Here is a 15213-nt window from a genome sequence, read left to right as displayed (position 1 = left end):
GAAAAAAAAAAAAAAAAAAAAAAAAAAAAAAGTCACATTACCACTGCTCTAGATGACACTGAAGACAGATGGTGTGGGAACAGGCGTGGACATCAGACACCAACAGCTCTGAGTTAAAGAGTGGTTCAGAAAAGACAAGTTGTAAACAGGAAGACACTTTTGGAAGGCTTCACCATTTTATTTCTCTTTTATTTCCTTTTTTATGCTTGCAAAAGACCTGCATATGTAAGTCTAAAAGAACTTTTCAAGTGAATATAAAATAAAGCTTCATGCTACATGACACATATAACACAGTAGACATTGTGTTTTCTTATTAGTACATGAAGTATTGTTGCCTCTTCCAATTGCTGATATCATAGATTCAGTGATATGTGGTATTATTTGCATCCATAATGTAACCATTGAGGAAATATAGCAGGCAAGAACTTGATTATTCATAGATGATCCAAGTTCCCTTATAAAGTTAGTTGTGCATCAAGGATTTGAATTTATGAGATCTTAATTCTTGACCATCTCACTTGAAGAATAGCTAGTACCATAATTCAGAAAGTTTGTTAAGTAACCAAATTGTGGGCATGGAGTCCAACTAGAATTAGCCTGCCTTAAATTCACCTACTCTGTACCAAACCAATGGGATTGTTCTGTATGAGTGAATGTCTTACAGAGCAGGAATGTGCTTTCCTTCTCAACATAGATTTGGAAGGAACAATGTACATTCTCATGTGTGGCACTCATATTTTTTTTGCTATATTTTTCCCCAGTACTGGGGATTGAACTCAATACCTTGGGCTTGCCAGGCTGGAATGATACCACTGAGCTACATTCTCAACCTTCTTTTCCTCCTTTCTTTTCATCTTCCATCCTCACACCAAAGGGATCTTTTTATGTTAACTTATATAGTGAATGGTCATGATACAAAGACTCTATTAGTCTGTACTTTATAAAAGTGACAATATTATATCATTCTTTGACCTACAGAATCAGTGATTTTGTGTGTTTCAACTTAATACATGGCATGTGAAACATTCACATAAAACACTTCACAATCAGAGATCAAAGGACAGCCTTTGATTCATTGTTGTTGAGAGACTTCCGGGTACAGTAGAGTTTCCATTTGCACTTCTGCCCAGCTCTGTAGGAGTCTCTGAATAACACTTTTTCTGTAGATGAATCCCTTGTGAAGGCCTTCATGTGATCAGCTGTGTGTACCGTATTGTCTTTGCTAACTCAATAAATATTCATCGCGTGCTTTAATGTGGACTAGGCACTGTTCTCACTCTCAGTGACAAAAGTTAGTAAATCACAGCCCCTACTCTTACAAGAATTCAGTCTAGGAAGGGAGACAAGCATGGACATAATAGCAGTGCAAATTAGCAAGTAACATAATACATATAAATAAAATATCGAAAAGTACCCTGCCCAACAGAGCAAGAAGACCTCAAGCAGAGGTATTTGTGCTGAGCCTTAAAAGATCAGTTCACTTGTCAGAAAAGAGGGAGAATGATACAACATCACCTAGAAGAATGGCTTGTTCACAGGACCACAACAAAGAAAGGTACTTTAGTTTGAATCTAGATAGGGCCTGTGGCAAAGATGAGAACATGCCAGGATAGGAGATTTTAATGGAAGTCAGATCGCTTTTATAAAGGACTCTGTAGGTGAAGCTTAGAAGTTTGCAGTTTGTTCTGTAGATGAAGAGAAACTGCAAAACATATTCACATGGGTTTAAATCACTTAGTACTAAAAACCACTTTTTCTGCCTTCAATTTATAATCCATTCCAGTCATCATCTGAGTTCATAGAAATATTACATGATCCACTTCAGAACAGACAAGAGTTCTTTCTGACAAGCCCTGGCACACACGTGAGCCAAAGCAACCTGGATTTCCAAGGAGTTGGTTCAACTCTGACTGCTCTCTTAAACACAGTCATTGGGATGTGGTTGCTCACTGTGGCTGGAAGTGGTAGCCAAAGGCTGTGTTATTGTGAGGGATTGTGGCTTTGACAGTTACGTGCTCCTCCACTGTGGGGCTCTTCACATGGCTGAAGGAGCTTGCCAACGCACACTCTGTGCTTTCATATTTTCCTCATTGGGTAAGCGCACCATGGGTGATTCCCCCTAAGTGCAGTGAGATTGATTTCATCCAAATTGCCGCCTGGCTCATCAGTGGCCCAGTTTTTCAGCCATGTGATCTGGCATCTGCATGTACTGCTCATCAAATTAAATTACATAGCACCAAAAAATTACCAGCTCATAACTGGACAGAATTTTTCCTGTAAGCTCCCCTGCTTAATATTTGTGTGTATAGTAGTGCCATGGCTTATCTGCACAGGAATGGTGACTGGTAAGTGTCAAACCTTTCCTACATGTGGAGATATATATGTGTGTGTTCATATTCTACAGAGGCACACATATGTATTTATATATGAATATATATCATTGAGTTATTTCATATATGTGAATTTTCTAGATCCATAAAGCTAAGTGGCTATTAAAACATTTTTGTTTTCTCTGAAATATTATATATAGATAAATATATAATATTTGAATGATTTATTCCATTTGTGTGAATTTTCCAGATGCCTAAAGCTAAGTGACTAATTACACACTTTGTTTTGCTTTACTGAAATCAAATCTTTATGGAAATCTTTCTAAATATGTTGGAAGTGTAAGTTTCTGAAGTCAGCCTACTCTGTTTGAATCTCCCTTTCTTCATCTACTAGCTCTCTGGCTTTAAGCACTTTAACAATGTTTCTGTATCTCAACTTTCTCTTTCTCTTGTATAAAAAAAAGAATAGGAACCACTGCATAGGATTACCAGGTGAATTTAATGAGTTTTGCCCATAAAACATTTGATATGCAGGGAACATTAAAAAACTGCTATCGCTGGATACTTCATGCATATTAGAATTGATTTTTGAAAACTAAAGCCATCATTGTAAACATTAATGATGCAGGACGGCTAATAACTGATGCCCTTGGGGCCTATTAAAAGCCAGAAGTTATTTACCCCTTCACTAAATGTCCCCAGAATGCCAAGCTGCTTCCTAGTTTTGTCTGGTTTTTGAGTTTTAATATTACATTCTTTGCTTTCAGACCATGCCTTGCCATGTTCTGAAGTCACTATTATCCAGGAACCTGAAAGTTTTCTTCCTTCCTTAGCATTTCAGCATCATATAAAATAATCCACCTTACAAAAGCATATTTTTAAATCTTTAGTGGAATCCCTAAGTGTGCACTCTTGGGTCTGTACTATGTGCTGTCTCCCTCAGCCACCCAAAGATTCTAACTGCTGATTTCAAAACCACTTGCTGTGTGATGGATAATGTGGCTATAAAGTGACTACCCAAAAAGTGGTCACACACACACCTTTACACAGTGACCTACCCCACACTTTCCTAAGTGCACTTTGCTTTCTCTTGTCCACAGACTGAGCATTTACACAGTCTACTTAGGATGACCCTGCCCTGTTTCCTACACTGGCCAGTTCTTATTCACCATCTTATTCACTCCCTTAGTCTCCTATGTGAGTGGATTGAAATGAGTTAATTTATTCATGAAGTTCAGTAAGCAAAAGAAATGCATTCTGTCACATAGGTGACATTCAGTAAATAATAGAAGGAAGCCACTCTTTGCTTTTAAGGCAGCATCAGTTTCAGGAGTAAGCTTCTGTAGGACAAGGATATGACATTTTAAAATTCTGCTGTTCCAGTACCCATAAGTGGGCCTGTCTCAAAACAGATCTTAGGAAACATGTGAAGGTAGAAAAGAAGGGGAGAGGAGAGGAGGGGAGGGAGAAAGTGTGCCTTCATCCTTTGCCTGCTATAACAAAATACCATAGACTGGGTGGCTTATAAACAAAAGAAATTTATTTTTAATAGTTCTGGAGGCTGAAAAGTCCTGGTGAAGGCCCGCTTTCTTTCACCTTCTGTCTGTGCCCTCATGTAGTTAAAATAAACAAACAAAAAACTCCTCTGGATCTATTTTATAAGGCACTAATCCCTCACTATTTTATAAGTCACTAATCACATCCCCAAATGCCCCTCCTCCTAATATCGTCACCCTGAGGGTAGGTACGAATTCAACATAGGAATTTGGAGGGGTAAATATTCACTCTAGTGCCTAGTAATTTTGAATTCCACACACTTATGATTCTCTTATCTAAGAATAAAAAATTTAAACATTCAATAATACAGATGTAAACATGTGGGGTAGGGGAGGAATTTGGGGGATTTTTCTTATTTATTTGTTTGTGATGTTCCTTTGAAGAAATTTTGACTTCTGCAAGTAGACAAGTCTTCTCCAGATGTTGCCATTACAGCACAGAGGACACTAAATGTCACTTGTAATGTTTTTTTTTTTTTGCTTTGCTTTTTCAGGTTACAGGTGGTCCTGATAAGTGTCCTGGCCAGATGACTCTTCATCTCAAACCTTTTCTTGTGTGTGGAGGGGATGGATTTACTCAGTCCAACCTAGATGGCTGCATCACTTCTGCCCTATGTCTTCTGGAAGCTTTAAGGAGTCATATTTAGTATCTGGGTTCTTATTCTCGACATTTAGTTTTGGCTTTTTGTTTCACAATTTTCTATTATTATTTTGTTTTCTATTTTGTTGAGAGAAATTACTGGAAAATTGTTCTTCACTTTTCATTTTCCATATGGAATGTGAAATCAGTCTTATAACTTTGATAGTTGTAGCCCATATTAGAATGAAAATGTCTTACCGTATACCTTTTCCCACTTTTCTGAATTGCCAATATTTGTTGGAGAAAAAGTGATGCTTAAGATTAAGAAATAGACTACCCAGGGGATGGGGATTTAGATCAATGGTTCTGCTGCCTGCTTCGCAAGCACAAGGACCCAAATTCTATCCCCAGTACCAAAAAAAAAAAAAAAGAGGAAGAAGAAGAGGAAGGGGAAGAAGAGGAAGAGGAAGAGAAAGAAGTAGCCTGTCCCAAGGGTTATATTAATATCAAAAGCAGCAGTTCATGTTATTATTTATCTCTTTGAAAACTTCGGTTCTGAATAAAGAATAATCATTATCAAGCTCTCATCATAAGTCTTCAAATGTGTCCTTGATTCAATGCTTTCTCAAATTAGTGAACTACAAGATTTCTCCAAATTGTGGGGCACATGGTGTAATTTTTGGTTTTCATTTATTTCCTAAGTTATTAGATACCTTGTAGTTTGGATGCTGACTTGACCAACAAAGAAAATTCCCTGCAGATTTTCAAAAAACAACAAGATTCACTTTAATTTTCATAGGCACACAGTACTTTCCAGGCTTAAAAAGATTCCAGTCTTAATATGAAAGGTAAAAATTAAATAGAAACTGAGAGAACAATATAGCCATCTTTTTAACATGTTGTCTCCTATAGCTGGTGCTATTACCTTGATGTGATCTCAACTATATGCTTTGGCATTCAGACTGTGTCAAATTTAATGAATTTTTGTGTTCAGCCTAAAACTTACCAAACCAGGAAATAGATGCGCTTAAAATAGTTTGATATTTACCAATTTAGTGGTTCAGCATGTCAGCCATATGTGTCAGTGACTTGACTCCATGACTTGCGGGCTAGAGAGAAATTGATCCCCAACCTTTTTAAAGCAAGCTACTTGTTGCTACTTTGAAAACCAAAGTAGTGAGTTCTCTTTTATCATTTTGAAAGGAAAGAAACTAGCTCTACCTGCCAAACTAAAAAGAGTTCAACAAAATACTCCTTATTTTGGTAGTGGTTAAAGATTCACACGTACATGCCTGTTGTCATACATACACATACCTGTACAAGAAAAACTTGCTTATAAAGTAGTAAAGGGGGTTTTATGATCTTATAACATTTTATTATGTTTCCTTTTAGCAAAAAAAAAATGTTATAAAAATCTAGCCTGCATGTGGTTAATATCACCCATTTTGAAAGCAGAGAAAAAAGATATGCAATTTCTAGTCTGAAATAATGAAAAGTGTGGGTGTGTTCATCACTATAGCCTGTTTGATTAACATTTGTCTTTACTTTCACTTTAACCTTAAAATATGGTAGAGAAGTTATTCAAATGTATTTACTATTTTGTTTTTAGGAAATATAATTCTAGAGCCATTTGAATGAAAGTGTTCCAAATCCTTAAGAGCACTGCTATATTTATTTCATGAATGTATATCCTTTAAAGGAAAAAAAGAAAAAGAGATTTATAAAGACAGAAATGGTTTACTTATAGAAAAGTATTCCTGTAAGCCAATATTAATACATTTTAATATTTATTCTAAATATGTTGCCCTACTAATTCAGCATGTTTCGGTAAGACAACAATATGAGAACAGTTTAACACTCCTAAACATATATAATCACTGCCATTTTTCTATTTTAATCATTTTGAAAACTCTATATTTAGATTTTCATTTGCCTCTTCTACTTTTCGAAATGAAAAAGAAAGAAGAATAGGTCTCCTGCTAGCGGGAGGTCCATGGAAGTCAGTTGGCAGGATGCTCTAAAAGGCTGCAGGGCAAAGGTGTCAAGCTCCCCAAAGAGATGGGGTCGGTACCGCAGGGAACAGTTGCTGAGGTGTGTGTGTTTCTATGCCACAAGACCATACATCATCACCATATATCCAGTAGGACCTTTTATTAATCAAGTCAGCCAAGGAAAGCTGCTCTGTTTTGAAAGGAGCATATTCAAGTGAGAAACAGCTTGAGCAGCAGGGTGATTTAATACTTGTTAGCTGATAAATACAGCCTTTGCCAGAATAAAACTTTATGATGCAGTGTTGAAAAGCTTAATTACTAAACTGTCTATGCACGTCTTGCTCAGGGAGCAAGGGTGACAAATTATAGCAGTAGAACAGTATTTTTCACCTTTGGCATTTCTGAAGGGGAAAAGTATGCCTAAAAACATTGAGAAAGCAGTAATAACCTAGACCACATATTGCTGAGGGGAAAAAAAAGGCATTTCATTTGAGTCACGAAGCCTTCTGCTCAAAATGCCATCATCCCCTCTCCCCCACCCCCATCTACCCACTACATTGTTAAGTGAACAGGTCAATTTTACATTTATCTGGCATTCTATACTTATCCAAGCATGTGGAAAAAAAATATATATATATATGTATATTTCCACTTTTTCTCCTCCCAACATCCATGAGAATTCTTACTCATATTCAATGAATGAAGAAACTGAATCCCAGAGGTTGGCCAGCCAAGGTCATATAATGATATGTATGCCAGGACAGTCAACTAGGCTTCCCATGACCCATTTCTCTTTACTGGCACCGTGCTGATGCCAGATGAACATGATAATTAAAGCTGAGCTGAAATATTAGTTGGGGTACAGTCAGCACCATGTAGTCCTCTTATTGGTGTTTCATCTCACAGAACTAATGCTAATCCTGATGTAATATATGTACATATACATATATATGTATATGTATGTGTATATATATGAGCCTAATATGGAATGAAGTCTCCATAAGTACTGGCTAAGTGATTTATACTCCTGTTATTTTCATTTGCTAGTTTATTTCCTTCTTTGGGGGGCACTTGCTGAGAAAATTAGCTGCACCCTAATGACACTGAATTTCAACACAGCAGTAGTTGCTTAGCCTGCAGACTCACTCTGCTTTGTCCTTTTGTCTGCAGTATTTCTCCTTGACTCTTTGTTCCCCTTGTTTAATTCTCCTCTTCTCTTTAGTTTCTGCCATTTCTTCATCTCCACCTCCTTTTGTTTTTCCTGTTCTCCCGTGCTGAATTCTCCATTCTGAGATAAACCTGGAATATAAATGTACGTTATGATTCATAGTATTTGTACTTCTTTGTTTTAATATATCAGGGTTTTGTTAGCATTCCTCCTAAAATTTAAACTCCTTGGTCTTGTTTGATATTCAAGCCAATTGAACAGCCTTTGTGTCCATTTTCAAGTCATGTAAGAATTTAAAACTGACTTTCAGAGATTTCAGTGTGAATAACCTAAAATAATGCCTTCTATCATTTTTTTTTTTTTTTGCCTAGTCTTCCTGTCACATATGTATAAAGTGTAGTACCAGGCTCTGCGGGGGATGCAATGGAGTGTAATCAGTATACCTCACCCCAAAACACTTCCTCAGGAAGATAAGACCCAGGGAATGGGAAGCAGGGTAGAGGCACATTGCATTAATCAGTTTTCTATCAGTATAATGAAGTATCTGAAGCTTGGTACTTTATAAAGAAGAGGTTTATTTCACAGTTCTTTAAGTTTGACATCAGTTTGTCTCTTGTGAAGCCCTCATGACATGTCCCATCACAAAGAGAGAGAGAGAGAGAGACCACACAGGAAGACAAGAGTCCAGAGTAGAACCAGGAGGGACCAGTAACAACCTTCCACTAAGCCCCACCTCTTAAAAGTCTATCTATGTATTAACAACAAAAAACTGAGGATAATAATTCTTGAGGGATACAGTCAATCCATATTCAGACCAATATCCCTCCCCTTCACTCCGTACCTGCTCAGACTTTGCTGACTCCAGGACTCAAAGCTGCGCATGAGTGTGACCAGGATAAGTGAGCTCTTTCTGTGAGGAAGGCTCAGTAGAATACACAAAAAATGGTGTCTGGCAGGAGAAAAAAACCTCAGCAAGCCCCACACTGTCTGTAGGACTGAGCTGTTATATTGGAGCATGGAATGTATTTCTTTTACCCTGTATCATCTCATCAGGTAAACAAGAGGTTGAAATGGTAATGTGACCCATGTTTCTTCAATATGCAGTAATTATTGTCCTCCTAAGAGTTCACAGCAGAGTGCATCAGAAAAGTCTACTAAGGAGAAAGGATTTCTAAGAGATTGATAATTAAAAAAGCACACACGAAAAAACATGAATTCTTAGAATGTGTAAGTCCACAGGCATTTAGACCAATTGTTCTTAACCATTTTGGGTTTTGAACTTATTTGGGAAACTGTAGAAAGCTATGGGTCTTCTAATAACAGCAAAATAATTTTACATATTTGCACATAGGATTTGCATACTGTTTATAACCTGTGACCCAGATGCGTGTTTTTGCAAATAAAGTTTTATTAGGATGCGTCTTCACTTAGTAAGTCCTATACTGTATGACTTGTTCACTACAGAGCTAGAGACAAGGGTTAGGAACAAATGCCATAAAGTCTACAAAGTCTAAAATAGTTATTATGTAGTCTTCTAAGATAAATTTTACCAAATCCTGTTTTAGTGGATTAAAAACTTCTCCTGATCTGTCTGTGGACACTTGGGGGTCTGAGGAACCCAGATTAAGAACCTTTGTGTCTCCATCCTAACACTTTATGTAAACCCAGGTTTATCTTGGATCCACACCCATGTCCTCCATTGTCCTATGATCCAATGCCTCATTTACTTTCAGTTAAATATACGTCCTCTGGAGTTAAACAGATGTACATTTTAATGACTGAGGAAATTTTGTTCCTTGGTGTGTGACCTGCATAAGATTGTTATGAAAACTTTAAAATACCTAAAAATTGTATTAGGAGAGTGCTAGACACATGCTAAGTTTTTTTATAAATGACAGCAACATGTAAAGAGAGGAGGAAGGGCTTAAAGAGATCCTCCTGAAATCTCTCCGGCCTCTGTACAGGCCAGTTTCCTAGGCACTTACCAAAGATACCAAAGAGCTGATGACAAGGACAATTTGTGCACTGATAACCAATCATGGTGGAACAAATTTAAAAGCCTTTGGCAGGTTGCTTCAAACCTTCATGAGGCAAAACTCTAAAGTCTACCTGAGACCAGCTAGGGCCTCTTTCTCTATTCCTGCTACAGTTTGTAAGTAGGCAAATTGCTTGGGAAAAAGTTACCCTGCTCACATGTGATCCTTGGAAAGAAACTAGGAAAGGTCATTACCAGGAGTAAAGATGGTAAAACAGAATCATTCTCTCCAAAGAATGATCTTTTCCCTCAGCAAGTACAGGTGCTGAATGTAAAGAATTCCATGCTTGGATTGGATTCTGCTAAAGACTACTTAATCTGTGAAATGCTGAAAACTAGGAGTGAGAGTTAGTGCACATTCTTATCATAGTTGGCAAAGTACACAGACTCATTTCCTGTCGTTGGCCTTCATTTTAAAAAGCTCAATTCCCGGTGGTTTTTATGACTGAATCCAATACTTACTAGATGTGTGATCTTGGACTAATTTCTTATGCCTTCTGTCTTCCTCTATAAAATGTGGGTACTAATTTTACCTACTTTAGAATTTTCTGAAGATGAGAGTACATACATATATTTAGCACTCTACTCTACATATTGAAAATGTTCAATAAATAGTAACTGGTATGGTTATTATTAATAGTAAAGTATTATTTAGGAAAATAATCTCCTGTCATGACCACAACTGCCTCCATGCATAGCTTTAGACTCAGCTAAGAAGGTCGTTCTGTATTTGTAGGACTCACTGGCAGTAGTACACAAATCTCACTGTGAGATTGGCTTCAGAGCCATTTTTCTTCAGAAATTCTTATTAATTTTTGAATGAATGAATGCTATCATTTTTTGCTATGCTTCTCAGCAGACCTTGCAAGGCACCCTGTTTTCCCACAGTCAGTCTACTCTCCTACCCTTGCAATCGTATCACTTAGATACTTACTTGTTCAAGATTTACTTGCCACCCAAACTGCAAGATCTGCAAAAGCAGGGCCTGTCACACGGGAGGCACTCAGTAAATATCTGTTCATCAAATGAATGAATGAATTCAACTGATTAACATTTTCTATTCTAATGTCAACAAATAACAGAAGAAAACATCACTGATGCAGAATTATCCCACAAAACAAAAATGTAACAAGCTGATCCTCAAAAGAGGAAATAATTACAACATTGGCTGCCTTACATGGTTTCTGTCCAAAGTCATTAGATGATCTCAGAAAGTTCTTACTTTATGCTACTTCCCATGGAGGGAAGGTGGAGAGCTGCTCTATCATTTGAAATAACCTAATAAACACATGGACTTCATGTCTTTCCATGTTGCCTACTATTTAAAATTTTCTGCCAAGATAGAAACTGGAGCAAAGAAATACACCTGAGTACAAAACATACTGAATCTGTTTTATGGTGCTCTACTTGAGAAGCTGGAGTCAATATATTGAAATTTATGAAAATTATGAATAATTGTGTTGCCTAAAGAAGACAATTAAGTTTGCTTGACTTAAATAATTATTGACCAGAACTCTTTTCTTACACCAACTATTGGATTACTACATTTTCAGAATGTTTGGTCTTCTTTCTTCTTCTTGTGTTTTTATTTTTAGTGCCTATGGTAGAGACAGCATAATATCATCAAATGGATTTTGCAAAGCTTTGGAGTTAAGATTTTGTTAGAATGTGATAAGCTCCATGGGAACAAGATTTTTATCTTTTTTATTGACCTTGGAATCCCCAGTGTCCAGAGCAGTGCTTGGTACATGTTGAATGAATAATTCAAAAACATTCCAACCACCAGCCATTAGGAAACACTACAATATTATATAATTAAATGATACAGCAAAAGAAATGGAAAGCAATTTATAAAATCTGACACGGTATGAGTAAATACAAGTGAAAAACAATTGAGTCTTACTTATGAATATGTAAGTTTCACAAAGATAAAAACCATGATTTATCTAAAGTACAGTATGTCCCCAAAACCTAGCACAGAGCACATGACATACTAGGCCTTTAACTGAATGTTTGTTGAATGATTGGATGATTGAGATACTAGAAAATCTAAGTGAAAATGAGCACCTAAAACTCAAAAGAAACTATGCTAGAGATAGAACACTAAAACGGCATCCCTGTGTATTTCGTATGTTTGTGTATGCACATGTGTGCTCCAGAGTGACAGGAGGAGAGGCAAATGATCCAAACATCAGGCAAACTGTAATCAGCCTAGTTCCTATGACAGTATATTCTCCTATTAGTGTTTACCACTTACCAGTAGCATGCAGTCAGGACTTAATGGTTGATACTCTTATTTTCTTGATATTTTTCCTTTAATAAAATTATTCTAAAAGTGGCAAGATTTAGGCCCAAACTAACTTCCACAAGACAGTTGCCAACCTCAAATGTGAAGTATATATTTTAATTATTACAATAAATCGTGTTCATTTCCCCATTGGAAAAAATAACTAGAATATTTACTATAAACCAAAAGATTGTCAGGAAATAGAATGTTAATGACTGCACCACACAGGGGAAAAATGGAAATGTTACTCAAATGAGAAAAGTTTACCATCCTGGCTAGACAGTAACCTAACAAATTAGCTTTGTACTATAGGAAAAAGCTAAAAGAACAAGTATTAATACTTGAAATAATCAATCCTCATAACTTTCTATAACTGAAAAATATGGGACAAAATTAATATATTATTTGTAATGCCTTACAAAAGGGGAATTACCTTAAAAAGGTAAATATTATAAAATTGTAACAAATATTACAACTTAGAAGAACTTGGAAGAACCTTCTGTATTAAACTTGGAGAAGTCAAAGAATTGTCAGTATTCTAAAATTTCTAGTTTATACATTAAGGCATGGAAAACACAAGAGGAGTGAAAGTTGGGGAAGAGAAGACAAATTATTTTCTAACTACTGTCAATAAGATTATGTGCAGAAAACTTAAAACTTTTAGATTAATATGAAGGGAGTAGAAAGGCTAAATTGTAAATATCCAAAGACAACTTTTCTGCAAAATCCACCAAAAAAAATATACACACTTCAGGAAAAAAGAAAATGTCTGAAAGCTAATGACCACCATTTTGAGTACCTCCTGTAATTGCAGAGGCCAAAGGTAACTTGTATTAATTTCATGATGTCTCAATAAATTTAGTGTTAAAATTTATACAAGTTTTTCTTTTCCTGAAGTGTGTGTACATTTTTTGGCAGACTCTGTATACACCATCAGCAACTGCATCTCATATATGTCACTATTTGAAAACATAGAGCACAAAAGAATATCCCTGGAAACATACATCGAAAATGTATACATGGAAAAATTTTCAGGATTGTACAAAATGAGATTTTTAAAGATTTGCATAGATGAAAATTTAAGCATTTCCTTAGAGGGGAATAGTGGATATTACAAATTTTTTCATTGTCAAATTAATTTACAGGTTGCACACAATTTTAATGAGATTTCTTTTTAATCTAAAAAATTCTGATGTCAATCTAGGAAAAATTAATGTAAAAATAACCAACAACTTTTGAGCAATAGATAATAAGCTTGGAATTTTTATTCATAATACAGATATAAAATTGGATAAATTAGGGGCAGGGATTTAGCTCAGTGGCATCACACCTGCCTTGCAAGTACAGGGTCCTGAGTTCAATCCCCAATATCTCAAGAAAAACAATTGGATAAATTGGTTTACATTTGGTTCAAGAAATGAAAATTATAGCTATAAGATAGAACTTAAGGTGATAAAGGGAGCAGTACAAACCCAATAAGAAAGAATTCTTTAACAAAAGATTTGAGCAAAATTAACTATTTGTTAATTTTAAAAAACTGCAGTTCATCTTACCATACATTACTTGCACTTAAAAAGGTGAAAAGGCATTAAAATCCAGCCAGAAAAAAGTGCGACCCCACTTTCAAGCAGAAAAATAGATTTAGCCTATTTTTCCCCTCATTACATCTTGTTTAATAAAAATTGCCAAAAATATGGGGAAAAATGAACAAACCCACAAATACATATGAGAACATGTTTTGTCATGAGTAATGAAAATGCATATGTGTGTATGTATATGTGCGTTTGTAAATTTAAATTATGTCTGCCTCATAAGCAAATAAAAGCATGCACATTAACAACACCAATAAAATGCAATTTTTAACCTATAAAATTATTATTTTTAAAAAGGATAAAATCTAAAAAGATACAAAATTACTGATAAAATAAAAGTTTTCACAATCCTTTTAGTAGTTAGCTATATGCATTAAACGTGCTTTTTGGGAATGTTTTTAAATTCAATAGCTTTACATGCAGCAATCTGACTTCTAAAAAATAAGGCTTCTAAACAATGATTTATTTGCAGTGTTTATTTCAGCAGTAGTTATAATAGTGAAAAACTGATAACAACCTAGATAAATACTAATAGGTTGAATAAACAGTGGAATTTAATGCTATCTTTTAAAAATGTCTTCTCAAAGTATATTTATCTACCAGCAATATTTCTTGCATGATAATAGTATTAAGAGAAAACTCACAATACAGTATGCTTTTCAGTCTTTTTATATATATATATATATATATATATATATGCAGACTAAAAGAAAATATACTGAAAATAAAGCCCTTAAACTGGTAGGACTTTGAGTGACTTTTATTGTTTTCTTTAGACCTACTCTGCATTTCTGCAATGGACAGTAAGTTGGCTTTGTTTTGTGATATCCCAGAAGGTAGAACCAAGACCAGTAGTAATAAGGAAGCTACAGAAAGTAACATCAAGAAGAAAATTCTAACACGCAGAACTTTCCAAAGTGGAGCAGACTTCTCAGGCTTCTATCTGCCATCATAGGACGTGTTCCAGCAGAGGCCAGAGGATCACTATCCAGACTGTTCCACAATAGGGAAAAGTCACAGAAACTGTGCTTCCCCCTCCCTGAGTAGGCAAAGGATCAAATGAAGGAAGGAGAGCATGTAGATTCCTGGACCTCAAGACCCGCCCATTTGCATTTAAACTCCTAAGATGAGGTCTGAGGATCTGAATTCATTTTAAAGTTCTCCAAGGAAAAAGCAATTAAATATTAAAAAATAAAATTCTCCAAGTGATTCAGAAGCATGAGACAAAATTTCTGTTTGGGAGAAACCCCACATTACAAGGTATAATGCCTGCTGCTACTGTGATGACTCAAAGTGAACCTGCGATTCAAAGGCCTAGAAATTGTATGACTATTTGCCTTTTAAAACCAAGGACAGCAATACAGACACAAAAAGAGACTTGGCTGGAATGGAGATAGAATTGCTTGAAGACCAGGACTGCACACTCTTTACTAATTTGGGCATTTAGCCTCAGTTCTAAGGGCCCCCATTTTGTAATCTGCATGAGAGAATTCGTACTTGTAGAAGAATTAATGGGAATTTTGTTTGCAACTAGTTATCAAATGGTTCAGAAGAAAAGTAATTAGAATAGATGTAAACAAATAGATGATAGACAAACAAATTAGCAAGAGAGAAAAAATATAAATACAGCTAAACTAGAAGCTGGAGGAAAAAATAATTGGGAACTTTGTCCCA

The 15213-nt window shown here is 35.7% G+C and overlaps 1 protein-coding gene across 8 annotated transcripts in view; it reads left to right on the top strand.

The window, feature by feature from the left end:
* Rnls (renalase, FAD dependent amine oxidase) overlaps positions 1-15213 on the top strand; it is a 312949-nt gene that overhangs the window by 271047 nt on the left and 26689 nt on the right. For 4 of the 8 annotated variants that reach the window (XM_010604993.3, XM_010605000.3, XM_010604992.3 and 1 more), the window contains one exon: positions 4381-4870. The exons of 3 other annotated variants lie outside the window; for them this stretch is intronic. In XM_010604993.3, the coding sequence (XP_010603295.1) occupies positions 4381-4533 (153 nt within the window). In that variant the 3' untranslated portion in view covers positions 4534-4870. Of the gene's footprint in view, positions 1-4380; positions 4871-15213 lie in introns of those variants that run through there. One more of the 8 variants, XR_776544.2, reaches the window with a different exon arrangement.

This window comes from Fukomys damarensis, unplaced genomic scaffold (assembly GCF_012274545.1).
Source record: "Fukomys damarensis isolate Sample0158 unplaced genomic scaffold, DMR_v1.0_HiC HiC_scaffold_20, whole genome shotgun sequence".
NCBI classification, from domain to species: Eukaryota; Metazoa; Chordata; class Mammalia; order Rodentia; family Bathyergidae; genus Fukomys; species Fukomys damarensis.
The sequence above is the reverse complement of the archived record's forward strand: the minus strand, read 5'-3'. Positions and strand labels throughout refer to the sequence as shown.